This window comes from Pocillopora damicornis, chromosome 1 (assembly GCF_964200805.1).
Source record: "Pocillopora damicornis chromosome 1, jaPocDami1.2, whole genome shotgun sequence".
NCBI lineage: Eukaryota > Metazoa > Cnidaria > Anthozoa > Scleractinia > Pocilloporidae > Pocillopora > Pocillopora damicornis.
Window position 1 is genome coordinate 20,738,524 of NC_142670.1, and position 14,721 is coordinate 20,753,244.

The following is a 14,721-nucleotide window of genomic DNA, read 5'->3' on the forward strand; positions in this document are numbered from 1 at the left end:
CGGAAATATGATAGAACCTTTTGTTAACAAGGAGTTTCATATGATTCTCGAACGTGATTGGCTATCACCAGCCCGATTTGAACACTAATAGGACAGTGTAAGCGTCATGCTTGTTATTGGACAGTTGAAGGGGCAGTTAACACCTCATGCCCGTGTAAGTGGACAGTACGCATCATGTGAGCGCTGTTGTCTCGCATTTCGCTGAGTTACCTGTCGTTGTTTTTTGTGTAAACGTATTACCGATGTCTAGTTTCTTTCTCAGCATTCAGGTGTTAATCACTCGTATGATTACAGATCGACCTGGAGTCCACTTGGTCTCATTACCATTTCAGCGTATAGTTTCATAGCTCATTCCAAGAGTTGCCTTCTTCCTCATTTAGTGGCATCTACCCTTCTTTACTATTCTTAACGAAAAGTGATGGTTAAGGTATTAAAAACGCTGTTTAGGCAAATGGCTGACACTTGCCTGAAGCTGTTTAGAATCTGCTTGTCAGCCATCCAGCAATTGTAGATATAAATGTTTCCTGCTAGCATGTCCCTCTTCCCACAAACCTACCTTCCCCAATCCCACCTAAGATCCATGTACATTCCTAAAACCTATTTCTGTTAATCTTGAAAGACATTAATGTTTAGAGGACAAGCGACCGCGCCGTAATAACTTGTTAAAATGTCAGTGCTATAAATCCTCTACACCCAAAAATCAGTATGCATATTCTCCATACTGTTTTCAATGCATTTCCTAAGATGCAGACAACGAGACTACGTATGACAATCAAGAACTTCTTTAGATGGTGATCATTTCCTTTATTCCCGTGACTTGACTGTGTGATTCAGTGGCGTTACATAATTAGATGCGAGTCACTTTTAGGAGTCAATGGGTTAACGCCTTCAATGCCTTTTCGCTTTAAAAAATTTCATCATCTTCGAGGGAAGCCGAAACCATCAAATTTGTCTTCAATAAAATTAAATTAAACTTTATTGTTTCGCTTTCTCTATATATATGAAAGAAAGCACTTCATATATTGGGTGAGGGAAATAAATCGAGACTGAGAATAGCCTGCGTTGCTGGCGGTCTGCAGTTTTCGAGGCGGAGAGAAAAATGGAAAACATTTTTCTCTACGTCCCCAAAACCGCAGACCGCCAGCAACGCAGGCTAAACTGAGAGCGTTAGGAGAAATTAAAGTATGTAAAATCGCTCCTTGAAAATATTAAAGTAAAATGATTTAGTATTTCATTTGTCTTTAAATGATAAATAGAATATTTCATGGCCGCTTGGAGATACTAAATTTCTCATCTCGTGTTAACAAAACATTTGGTTTCGCTTTCTCGTGAAATATTTTTCAACAATCGAAGAGAACTTTCGTATCTCCGCGCGGCCATGTAGCATCCTCTATATCTTATCATCGTTTGGCTAAAGAGACGAATATTCCATTCTTTGGTCTGGTTATAATTTCTCCGCATGTCTGGAGTTCATCAAAGGTCTGAGTGGAGTCGAGGGTAAAATTACGCAACACGTGAGCCAAGACAAGTTTCTCCTCTTGAAGAGCAAACCGCTGACCTATAAGGTAGGGACAAAAGACAGGTTGACGGACAAAATAAGATAGGGCAGTGAAAAAAAAGAAAAACAAAACAAAACAAAAAAAGACTGAACAAACTATATTTCTTTTTTCTTTGAGCTTCTCACATGGGTCTCACATGTTGAGATTCTCATTACCGACGGTTTCAATACCGAGAAAAGAGTAATCTAAAAAGTCACTTTAGAATCATAAAACACCGTAACGCTTTAAGGAATAAGTAGATGATCTTTTTTCCCTCTTCTCAAACATGAGCTGGGAATACCTGTGCTACAACACGCCCCTTCAACAATAAAAACAACAACAAAAAGTCAAGGAGACAAATTGCGGAGTCAGCTCGCTGCAAGAATCAGAGAACATTTTTGTCTCTGCGACAGAATTGTGTCATTGTGATTAGTCGCGCTTTTTTCAGCTTCCATGGTGTAACAAAGGCTTTCCCACTTTCGTTTCTGCCTGCGTTGCTATCTAAATTTAGGCCCAGGTTTTAGCTTTCCATGTATAAAACCTAACAAAACCTACCGATACAGTTCCGTGGCCCAGCAGAGAAAGGAACAAATGCATATGGATGGCGTCCTTGGCTGTTCTCAGGAAGAAAACGATCTGGGTTAAACTCGAGCGGCGCTTCCCACACCTTTGGGTTTCTGTGGAGTCCGATTGTACAAACTCCAAGAGCAGTACCTTTTGGAGCCAAGTAACCATCTGCAAGGCAAGTAGGCGTGTTTTACTGGACGTTTTTCAAACTGATTAAACCCTTCCCTAGAACTTTACAAAATAAGGTTAGCACAAACACCATTGTCACGTCATCATTAAGAACACATCTATGATAATGGATTCGTCGGTGTTCCCAACAATAACGTAAAAAAAAATAAAGCCAAATTATCTTGTTACACTCCCCTACCGACGCAGCACCACAGTTTCTTTTGAAACTTACCCACGTTATTCTCCAAATATAACAACCGACCATCAACAAACAAACAAATAAACAATAACAACACAAATATCTAAATATCGAAACGCTGAAGGAAAAACAAACCTACACAAATAAAACAAACGAACAAAAAAAAAACAAACAAACAAACACATACCAAAATCAAACGAAAGCAAGACACTGGGCACAAAAACAACAACAAAGTGAAACGAACAAGAAAACGAACAAATAGACGTTGACAGCTTATTATCTCAGGACTGCGCTGCAAACTCCTAACCAACCCTCCCATGAACGTAAATACATACCCAGGTGACAGTCTTCAGTCGTCGTCCTTGCAATGAAGGGCACAGATGGAAACATGCGCTGGGCCTCCTAAACCAAAGAGTGCAGTATTTAGATGCACTCAGTTTGTAAATCACCATATTGAGAAGAGTAGATCAACATGTTGCAGTTAGGCAGCGAACTCTATCTACTTACATAGTTAAAGTATAAAATGAAAACTCCTCATAGATGGGGGGTGTAGTTGCTATTCTATCACATTCATGTAAAAAAAATAGGCCTCTCTAGCCTTGAAAACTTGTTTAAACCAAACTGAGCCGAACCACAAATAACCACTTCACCACTTCACCAAGATACGTCCCCCGTCCCTACCCCTATACGTATGGTGTTAAAGTCTGAGCCACAAAAATGTAACGTTGTGGTTACCATACCTTAACAACACATTCCAAGTAACGCAAATCCTTCAGATCCTCTATCGTGAGGGTTTCTGGCCGCTGCTCTAAAATGTTTAAATATTACAGTGGTCATTATCTAATCGTGAAGTTTGAATCACTCATGAATAAGTAAACAAAACAAGACAGGAACATAATCTGGTAATGACACACAATTTAAAAGAAAAATCAATCGAGACACAATAATACGGAACGAGCAAAGGTTTACAAACACTTTTGCGAAGCTCTTCGAGACTCTACATTAACGAAGATCGTGACCGCGCGAACATATTGCCCCATGAAGGACTGGTAATGGGCTTGCTAATCCCAGCGTTCATTCGGACGCCAGTATTGACAAAGTCGCGTATGGTCACGGTGCATTTGAAAGAAAAATCAAGATGGAGCATGAACAAAATTTTGTTCATTGCATGGATATCATAAGTTAATTTGCACTTTGTTGTTCTAATGTAAACAAAACGAAAACGAATCGGCTGAAAGGACTGCGTGCAAAGTGCCCTTGAACATCGTAGACAAGACACTCACCGAAAAATTTATCTACTTCTTCGTGCACTTGCTGCTGTACATGAGGATGGCGGGCGAGCAGATAGAGAGCCCACGTTAGTCCAGCGGCTGTGGTGTCGTGGCCCTGAAAATAACAAAGATAATCTGATTTAGCTCCAGGATTGGGTTATCAGAGTATCACTCTAACCTGCTTCCCAGAATCGCCCGAATTGTTATGAAATTCCCTGACTTAGAGTTTGTCAGTAATAATTTTTCCAGGCTAACACATATAGTAACCACAAAAAATAACTCTTGTCACTAAATAATCCTGATAACACTCAGACTAGGAACATGATATTTGAATTACCACCAGCTGACTAATATACAACCGCGTTGTTCACCTTGAAAAAGCAAAAGCGCCCTGTATTCAAGTCTCAGAACGATCGCAGTTGGAGACAGGACAAGGGGTGGATAATGACCTTCAACTAAACCATCACTGACATTAACCCTCATTCGCTGAGAGTATAAATGGGTACAGGGAAAATGTCAAGAAAAACTGACAAATTGCATGGGGCAGCAGATGGGTATATAGCCTACGTACCCTCCCCCACCAAGGTGAAACGGAGGCGAGGCACCATCGGGGGATGGTATGGTTACACGTAGGCTAATGGGTACAGTGTTACTTGATGATTCCTTAACATTGCACTGCGCATTTTGGACTGCGCATAACATCACTTAATTAGGCGTGATTGGCAACATTGCCGGACATGGCGTCTTTTCTTGCCGGTGTCACAGCGGATTTGGACCCCCCTTCGCGGATTTGGACCCCCCCCCCCCCAACTAAACATTCCTTTTTCGTAACTTGTTCCAACTGCGAGCTTTTAGGCGATGTCCGTTAAAATTTTATATTTCACACTTTTTCAAGAGAACTGGCAAGCAAACAAATGATTTCAAAATTTACGTTTCATTTTCATTCCAGAGGTAAACAACAGACTTACAGCTGCAGGTTAATTAAACGAAAATCTTAAATTGAGACGCAATGCTGAGAAAAAGGTCACGTCTACGAGAATGTTTTAAAATAAAAACCTACTTTCTGAAGAAAAAACTTTCTTTGAAAGCCTACTTTCTAAATTTTTATTATTTCTATTAGGAAGTTATGTATGGTAATGTTTTTACTCAGTTTTGTTAAAGGGGTCCAAATCCGCGGAGGGGAGTCCATATCCGCTAGCGGATATGGACCCCGGGGGTCCAAATCCGCTAGCGGATATGGACCGGGGGGGGTCCATATCCGCTAGCGGATTTGGACCGGGGGGTCCAATTCTAGGGGGGTCCAAATCCGCTGGGACACCGGCAAGTTCACTGAACATAAAAAGGCGCGTAGGTCGATCACCCGCGCCGAAACTAGACGTTCACAGAACACTTGAGAGCAGTTGTGAATGAATCATAACTCTTGGCGAACATGTACCCAATCAATGTACGAAGGAAACACTTAAGCAATTGAGCAAAGTGATCTGTCTTTGTTACTGAAGTTTTCGAAACAGACATAAGTAGGGAACATTCAAAGAAAGTTTCAAAAACATCGTTCCAAAACCTTTAAAAGCGACACTAACCTCAAACATGAACGTATCCACTTCTTCTCTGATGCCCTCTCGTGATATCTCTCCTTTATCGTAGGCCTCCAGTAACAAATCAAGGAAAGCTAAACGCCTCTTCTTTTTAAATTCACCTTCCTCTCCCTGCTCGGTGTCATTTTCTTCGGTTTGAAGATCATTTTTTTTGGCTGCTCTATCAGCGATTCGCTCATCGATGACCTGGTGGTTTTGTGTCGTTACCACAGAGACAACACCGTTATAAACGGTAGAATTGAAGACGCCTTTAAGAGCTTCACTAACTTTCACTGTCTTTTTGTTGCGAAAACTTTCTTAGCCTAGTCGTGAAATTGCTTTGTTTTCTTTCAATTGTTGTTTCACTTTGTTTTCAACTTCTCATTCACTGTTGTCGTTGTTTATGTTTTGTTTTGTTTGTTGTTTCCCTTACGAATCAGATAAGTAGCAGTTAGAGGATTATGTCTATCTCGAAGAACAAAACTACGTTAACATAATTAACTAATTAGGAGAAAATTTTTACGCATTGGAATTCGCACCTTGTTGGTAAAACCATGAAGAATCTTAAGACAATGATTGTGTTCCCTCCCTGATGGCGTCAAAAAGTATAAAATGTCAGGCCAGAGCCATGGAGACCTCTGTCGCTTCTGAATCAACTCAGTTATCCTAGAATTAATTCATAGGTTTAATATCAAACATCAACGTTAACCTTCTTTTTATCTTCATTCATTTTGGAGGCTAAGAGGTTAGATCTCTCATGCTTCACTCTAACATGGGAAAAAAAGGCAAATAGCGATTCTACATCAAAAGCAAAGGCAACATGAAACAAAGTTTTCATGCTTCACTCTAACATAGTGAAAAAAAGACAGATAACGATTTAAGATCAAAAGGAAAGGCAACATGAAATAATGTTTACAGTGCAAAGAAATCCTCCAAAAGTTTGACTATAACAGAGCATCTACGAAAAAAGAAATTGAGCATCCTTTTTTGGACTGCCAGGGTTTGAACATGAAATCTAATGAAATAAATATTTCTCAAAGGCAAAATTTGGCAATGTAGATAATTTGAGGACGACATTCTTCGGGACACCAGTATTTCATGCGGGGATATTTTTGTGGGAAAAGTTTTCACTGAAAATGATGGTTGAAAAGATTGCTTTGCTAAGGCATTACAGTATAGCAATCTTCCATAACAATTCCCCATCGACAATTACTACTCACTGGACTAAATTCGTCTTCATCTGAGTTACAAACATGCAGTTACCTTCCAACTGCCTTGACATATGGAGAATTGGTATCTCCCTGTGCATTTGGTGAGGAGTCCATGGAGGTAACTGTTGAAAGCCAAGTAAGAGAGGATTTCAAATCATCATGTGAGTGCTTGAAAACAAATCTTGACCAAAGTCAGGTTGAAAGCAATGGACAAATTACAGGTCCACAGAGATACATACATGTGCATGTACTACATGTATGTATACATCATAAATTATGTATTGAGACTATTGACTTTTCACTTATTGCAACTTGTGACTTAATGAGATTTGCGATTCATTGTGGCTTGTGTCCTAATATTATGTAAATTGTGACACATTAAATTGGCTACAAGATGGCCCATGTTCAGATTCTCTCACCCTTTAACCCTTAAAAGGGTAAAGAATCTTGTTTCTTGTAACAATATCACTGCTGACTCAAACATCAAAGCCATGGAAATATAGTTATGAATGTCATCAGAGTTCACTCTGATTGTCAACCAAATTCTCCTTGTCAGTGACATGGGAGCTGTTTTAGAGAACAGTATGGAAAATATGCATACTGATGCTTATGTGTAGAGGGTTAAGTTTATCAATAGGAAATGAAACTGGTGCAATTTACAGTGAATTTGTCACAAAATTGATTTAGTAGAAAACATTTTTAGTGCATATTTCAGTTGAGTCTCAAAAAAAACGGATTGTATTGGTTTTGCTTTTCTTCAGTCTGTAATTGGTCCAGGAAACTTGCCCCATCCTGTCTCTGCACAAATCAGATGCAAAACTGTAAACCAGTCACAATTTGGTCACCCATGTTTTCCAGTGCTTAGGGCTCTTTATCTTTTGACTTTAAGTTGGCTCTATGAAGTGTTTTAGTTTCTTCAGATTAGCTGCTGTGATCACATTATGTTGGTTTTGCTTTATTATGATACTTAATCAAAAAGAGCTCTATTGAGATTGAGTTCCTTGATATACATTTGTACAGATGTAAAACAGTAGCAACAAGTATCTCTGAGCAGTATTGAGTACGAATAGGACTAGGGGTTACACTGAGATGTGCTAGCAGAGACATACATCTGCTGTTGGAGAAAAGAAGGAATATGCAAATGCAAGAAAAATCATGAACATCATCGCATTGTGACTGAATAGTGCAAAGTACTTACTGCATATAATATCCAGAGCACACAGAGTAATATATGGCATTATGTTGAAAGTTCCTGTCCTGACCTTTTTCTACACAGTTTTATAAGAAAGAACAATATATCTCAATCAATCATTTTGTCTTTTTTACTTCCCTTCCATCTTCTTAGAGGATATTTTTATGTGTCATTATATAAAGCACTATGATTATTGTGTTTTATTCTCATTTAATTAGCATTAACTGCATTGTGTATGCTTGCATGTTTGAAAACTTGTCAACTATCTACAGTATGCAGTGTAATGTGGATTTTTTCAAACTGTTACCTCAAGGTTTGAGACCAGTATTTTTGATTGTTCTTCAAAAACTTGCAAGAAGGTATTCAAAATGCTGAAGTGAAATGTTGGAGTGATCAACCTTCGTCTTGTCTTCCATTTTGATCCATCACTGAAAGATAATAACAGGTTCAAGCACATGCAGGATACTTCATTTATTAAATGAAAGGAATTAAATAAATGTAAAATATTCTTTCCCTTTCTCCTTTTCATCAATGGAATGACAAGAGGGGACTTATCCATTCAATTTTCAAAGGTAGCTGAGCAAGCCACTACGCTGGGTTTAATTGAAACTTTTTGCTGTTGTTTTGTTTTCAAGCAGAAAACATGTTTTGGGGTTTATAGAAATTTAATGGTACAGAGGAAAACTGTCTTTGAAGCTTAAAATCAAATTAAACCAAAATTCTTCATGGACCATGCATGACATGTACATTTACATAGATGTTTTAATTAACTCTTTAACTCCCAAGATATGATTAGTACCGTAATTTCCGGTCGATTACCCGCGGGTAATCTGTTGATTTTGCATTAAATCCGCGCCACTGCGGGTAATAGGGAGGTGCGGGTTATGTGACAATTTTAAATTCTTCTGGAAGTTGAATTGAAAAAATTTCTCACCTACCTGCGTTTCCACCTCTCAAATGAATTTTATTGTATCAAAAGTGCCACAAAGCGGCACGAAAACATGATGCCAACTCGAGTTTATTTCACGCATAATTAGTTGCGTGACAAACAAATTTTTATCGGCACGCGTGAAAACAAAACCTTGATGGTGACAAAAATAATCCAAGGATATCCGGCGCATCAGTAACAAATTTCCAGTTTTCACTAGCTTGAGCTAAAGAGAATTTTCCCGTTTTAAGGGACTTGTTAGGCCCAGTAGAACAGGAGATATCGATTTTTTTGAGAAATTGCCGACAGTAATTTTAAATCCCAAATGCATCACCAGAATGTTGAAAATAATAGGTGCGAAACTTAACTAATTTCGCGCTGAAAAAGTATTTTAACGACAAATGAACAATGGATATTGCTCATTACGCTCCTACATGCTATAAAAAGGTAACTGACTGAATAAGAATTATAAACCTCGATCATTCGCGATAAGTGTATCCACGAGTCACCAATTAAGTTAAAATGCCTGCTGTGAAACGCCCACGTCACAGTTTTACGTTTGATTATAAGCTTAGAGTAATAACTCTTGCCGATGAAATCGGTAATAGAGCAGCAGCAATAATCAATCAATAAAGTATAAGCTAATATTGACACAGAATTGTGCACATGTCTGAATCGAAAGACTGAAATGTATCGCCTTAATGTCACGTTTTCGCCACCGAAAAAGTTGAATAACAACGTGCGGGTTATCCACCGGTGCGGGTAATCCGTTGACTTTTTTTTTCGCCGTATGCAATAATCGGCCGGTGCGGGTAATCGGCCGTGCGGGTAATCGACCGGAAATTACGGTACTTCTCCTTACTATCTGCTGTACGATTCTGATGTCAATTTGGAGAATTTGGTATTGGATCGACTAATAATCCCCTAATTGATATTTTACTTTATTCTCATCTCTTCTATGCTTGATATTGTATTGATATTGTAAGGAGAAATTCTCTCTAAGTCATTTATGGGAGGTAAAGGGCTAACTTCATGTAGCTTAAAGTAAAACAACCCAGCCCAGGCTTCTGCATATGGCTATCATCTAAACTCTTCTACCATTTCATAGTAAGTTGGTGTGTAAAATGTACCCTACCTGGTCAGCAGGCCTTGGTAAATACAACATCAATGATCCATAATAAATCACAACATTTATGTAAAAGAAAAGAAGAGAAAATGAGATGACACTGATAAACATCTGCCAAGACAAGGATAAAGACAAAGATCGAAGCACTTCCTGTTTATTTTATGTCTAGACTTTCAGAGTATAAAATGCAAGAACTAGAAAGTGGCTCTGGACTGTAACATGACCATGGTCAAGAAGATGTGTATCTAAGAGTGCTCCTGTACTTTTAATCATCATGGTAGAATCTTGGTGTAGTCATCAGAAACTTTTCACACTTGTCTCAGTGACAAATTTCCGATATGCATGTGAAAGTCAAGTGAAAAGCTAAGTATTAGGAAAACACATGAAAAAATATACAATCCCTTTCATGAAGTATTTCCACATGCTTCTAAATTAGTTCATGAAGCCTATATGCAAAGAATGAGCCTTTGAGGCGATTTGTGACCAAACTGACCAAGACAAGAGCTTTAAAGTGAGGCCAGCTTTGACAGAGTACTCAACTGAGAATCATATTATGTTCAACCAAATCAGTGAAGTAAAATGTAATCTGAAATTTAAATTGTTTAAACTGACCTGTTCCTAACCAAGGATGTAAAAAGTCATAATCTGCAGACTTGCTGATATGTTTGGAACTATGCAAAACAACCTAGAAAGTAAGGCAGTACTGTAAATATAAAAACAAAACCAAATAAATTAAAAAAAGCAATTAAGATCAAGTAACTTGGTTTTATCAACTGAGTTGAGTTTCACAGGCTGATGTTTCGAGCGCTAGCTTATTATCAGAGCAAAAGAGATTTTGCAGAACATTAATCAATCACACAAAGTAAATCCTGGGGAGCCACCACTATTTGACCACCCTTTATTTCTGAGACAAATTTTTTCAAGCTACAGTTGGGATACCACATGTACAAGGATAATATCACCTGAATTATTAAAAACTACTCAGATCACAAAGTATGGCATGTTTCTCGTGTCTTTATGAACCCAAAACATTTTCCTCTAAGAATCAACAGATAAACAAGAAAAAAGTACCCGGTGAAAAATTTTTGGCACAAAAACATGGCCTAATTATCCTTCAGATCAATGGCGTTAAGGCTGCAACCTCCTTGGTTGCATGGCAGGAATCACTAACTAGTCAATCTGTGTTTTTGGTGATCATAGAGCTACACCTGTCCTGTAGCTCTACCATTTTATCTTAAAGGCAGTATTCCAGTTATGGGCTTTAGCGAGAGTGAGAAAAATGTGTGCATAGCATTAATCATTTACACTCTGTTGTTTCCTTCTCAAAAAAACTTGCCTCTTTCTCTTCAGTTTTTTTTTTTTGCAAAAAAAGTCACATAACCCTTCCAAAAAAAAACAAAAAAAAAACCATAATACTACATGTACATAATATTGCATAAAACATTGTTTTCTGCATTTTTGTTTTGTGTGGTTTATATTATTTCCTTTCTTTTACATGAGTATGTTAAAAGAAATAAAATATATCAAAAACTCACTAACCTCCACCAGTTCAGGTTTGTACAAGAAGATAAAAGGGTATGTTGGCCCAAGCCACAGACAAAACATCCCATTATGATACTCGTACACCCACTGTAATATCTGCGTCACAAGATCTATCAATTAAAACAAAAATTGATAAATTAAGGAGTTACAGTAAGAAAACACATCTATGGTCAAATCACACTTTCTGCACGTGATCTGCACACTTCATTTTCTTGTGCATAAATATGAAAAGCTGTCCAAATTTTTTTCTCATAGATATCATTCAATAAGGTAATCATGACTTTTATTCATGAAATTAAGAATTAATAGGCACTTGCAATTTGTTTCTTAAATAGTAATTTCCTTAGCCCAAAGGGCTTGAGTAATTATATTGCTTTAAGAAAAAGACTATTTGTGTTACTTTATTTATTCCATATTGTAAGCAACTCAAGTGATGACCTGTACTAACAGATCATGCCTGATGTGCATAAGTTGAATCTCTTTGCTAAGGCCCATGTCACACTACAGCCCAAACTAAAAATTATGCAGCCAAAAAATTTTAGAAAAGTTGAAACCAAACGCGGAAGTGTTGGAAAATGTGACACCATTTTTGGGTTGCACCGCTGAAATACATAGATAGGTCAGAATAAACACAGTTGATCAGATTTCATTTTTGGTAGGTATTGGGCATTGATAAACATGAACCCAGATCAGGCCTTTTAATTTGCTTTTGCCGTTCTGCTTCAGTCTACAAATTATCAACATGCAACAGTAACAAATGTTTGCCTTTTTCACCCTTTATTAGAGATGGGTAAATGAATACATGTAAATCCTGGATGTTGCTTTTCTTAGAAGACGGTGGCATTTACATAGAATTTGTGTGGGTCATTCCTTGCCCAGCCCAATCATTACAACAACCTGACCCATAGGCTTACTACAGCCCTTCATTCTTCTTGTGGCCATTTATTTATTGTGTTTTCTGCTTTTCAACTCAGCTATTGATCATCTTTTTCTCGCCAACCTTCAGCTGACCTAGAGTTGGTCAGGCTATTGCTATCGCAAACTACACTTGCTGAACTATTGGATCAATTAAACAAAATTCCCCTGGGTCCTGCTTGATCGGTTCAGCCAGTGTAGGGTGAAAATGAGGAAAATTTTGCATTGGGAATGATCCTGGTGCATGGTAAAGAGGAAAACGGTACATAGAAAAAGGAAAACATCAACAATTTAACTGCAGGTCATATCTAGGTCAAATGAATGGCCTTGACAGCTCCGGAAGTTGTGTCTTTCGTTTTTATTTTTATTTTTCCAAAATCTGTCTGCTCCACCATACACTTCAGTATCTCTGAAGTTTCTGCAGAACTTCCAAAATTTTAGAAATTTGTGGAACACCACTCGCATAAGGAAACGTGTTGTGATGACAGATAATGATCCTTCTTTAACAGATAATTGACAAAATCTCCCCTAGTGCGATCCGGGCCTGAGTCTAACAATTACTTGAGGCATTAATTTGCAAAAATTTCAAAAATTTTATATACAGACTCCGCATTACACTTTAAAAACTGTAATCAAGAGTAAGATTGATGAAGAAAATTATAAATGGGCTTTTCGCAAGCAAAAAAAGGTATTTTCTAGTCAACTGAGAAAGTAACTATTAGCAAATGAAAGTAACTTGACTTGTGTCGAGCGCTGCAAGGCGAGCTTGAAGTTTGTCTTTATTTACCTTCCTATTTAGTAAATTCAAACCTTACAAATAGATTCCATCTTTTCGTATGTCTGTGGCCACAAGGTCACAGAAGATGACAAAATATGGCAAGAAAATAATTGGCTTTGCTTCATGAGTCATTAGCTCGTCTCACTCACCATTCGGTAGTCTTGGCAGCTGCAAAACATTGCCAAATAAAAGGTTTGTCTTTGGGCCAGGCATCTTCCTCACTGGATCTGCAGAGTGATGTCTTCCAAGCAGTACCAAGGAGATCAACACAACAGCTGCCAGCAGCAAAGAAACTGCCACCACTAAAAACATGATCACTCGAAACCAAATAAATTACTAACAGCTTTGTTCTATCGATTTGTGATCTCTTTTGATCCGAAGATATATCTGAACTCCTCTCGTACAGTGAGTAGTTTCCTGGTTGCAACAGCAACAACGAGTTCTGTAGATTACTGTGAAAACAAAAACTTAGACCGCTATTTATAGGCCCAGGAGGTAGCGTGACCTTGATGTCCGTAGAAGGCAAACAGGAAGAAAAATTAGTCCGCCATTTTTTTTCATTTTTCTGCAAAGCACGCTGGGAACGACGCCGTCACAAATTTTACTCACCTTGGATGACCTACTGATTACGTTTGTCATGAACTTATTATAGTAACATTAGATTCACTCCCTTTTTAACTATTTTATAGGAGTTTAGCTCAAGAATGGGTTACCGTACATAATCCTTCTAAAATATCTTCAGTGTTTATGAAGTATTGGTCAGAAGCCTCCAGTTTAAAATGTATTTGATTTAATTGACCTTGAATGGCCCCTATCAATACTCAGATGGCGAAACACGCAATGTACTATTTTTATATTCTGCTCTGTCTAAGCAAACAAAACCAAAATCAAAACAAAAAACAAAACAGAAAAAACAGAGGAAGTTTGACATACATCTATTGCCTTTGGGGTGTCTAAATTTTCCCATTTAGAACCATTACGTCACGCTAGAAAAAAGACACGGCACCCCTCAATACACCGAGTTTTTTTTCAAGCCACTATTTCAATTGTCATATAAAATAAAATGTCATGACTCGTGTCCTCGGGAAAATTCCCTAGTGCATCACTGATTTCCTGTTTTTCTGAGAATGTCACGTAATGGAAAAATGCTTTGACATCCATGATACCGCTAGCCTCCTATAGTATTCCAACGGCGCTTTAATATTTTAAAATGCTTCCATCAAATAATTCCATGAAATGATTTCGTCAAATAATTTCCATAATATGGAAAGTTGTATTGAGAGTTGGTGCGAGATCACTTTTTCAAAGTGGTCTCGTACCGCCATCTCCTATACTACTGAAATCCTTTCGGATGCGTTGAGCGGAAAGCCACATCAGTGTTAGTTACTTAGTTTTACGGCGCTGTAATTTCGAGCAATCTTCATGTTCCTGTGTGCATCTCGGAGGTTGTGTGGGGAGCAGACGTAACCTTTTATTTGTGTTTTTGCACATGTTCTAGTGTTGATTTCGTTGCCTTGGTTTGTTTTTCTTTGAGTTTATTTCAGTGTTTTCTTTTTGTTTGGTTGGTTTTTCTCCTTAAAAGTCGAGGTAAATATTACATGGTGACCGTGCGGTTGGAATAAATAGAAAATTAAGCTCACCAAGCTTTGTGACAAGCGGAACATGAAAAGCACACATGAATAGCTCAGTCATACACGGACTAATTGATATGG

General features: G+C 38.0%; 1 protein-coding gene across 1 annotated transcript; it reads right to left on the bottom strand.

Moving 5' to 3' along the window:
• Window positions 1–783: 783 nt before the first annotated feature.
• LOC113664119 (cytochrome P450 4V2) lies at window positions 784–13,752 on the bottom strand. The gene is made up of 14 exons (XM_089203965.1): window positions 13,159–13,752; window positions 11,314–11,426; window positions 10,387–10,459; window positions 9,784–9,796; window positions 8,028–8,148; window positions 7,727–7,796; window positions 6,581–6,650; window positions 5,857–5,983; window positions 5,324–5,524; window positions 3,756–3,858; window positions 3,213–3,280; window positions 2,808–2,874; window positions 2,094–2,273; window positions 784–1,558 (listed from the first exon to the last, which is right to left on the bottom strand). The coding sequence occupies exons 1-14, from the start codon at window positions 13,319–13,321 to the stop codon at window positions 1,401–1,403; spliced, it is 1,527 nt and encodes a 508-aa protein (XP_089060091.1). The 5' UTR covers window positions 13,322–13,752; the 3' UTR covers window positions 784–1,400.
• Window positions 13,753–14,721: the final 969 nt, after the last annotated feature.

What these genes read in the sequence shown, in the direction of transcription:
- LOC113664119 (XM_089203965.1), bottom strand. Translation starts at nt 13,321, where the DNA reads ATGTTTTTAGTGGTGGCAGTTTCTTTGCTGCTGGCAGCTGTTGTGTTG. An exon ending in ACTTGGAATGTGTTGTTAAG is followed by an intron (nt 2,875 to 3,212) that starts GTATGGTAACCA and finishes TCTTTGGTTTAG; the next exon opens with GAGGCCCAGCGCATGTTTCC. An exon ending in GACTGAAGACTGTCACCTGG is followed by an intron (nt 2,274 to 2,807) that starts GTATGTATTTAC and finishes CTTGCCTTGCAG; the next exon opens with ATGGTTACTTGGCTCCAAAA.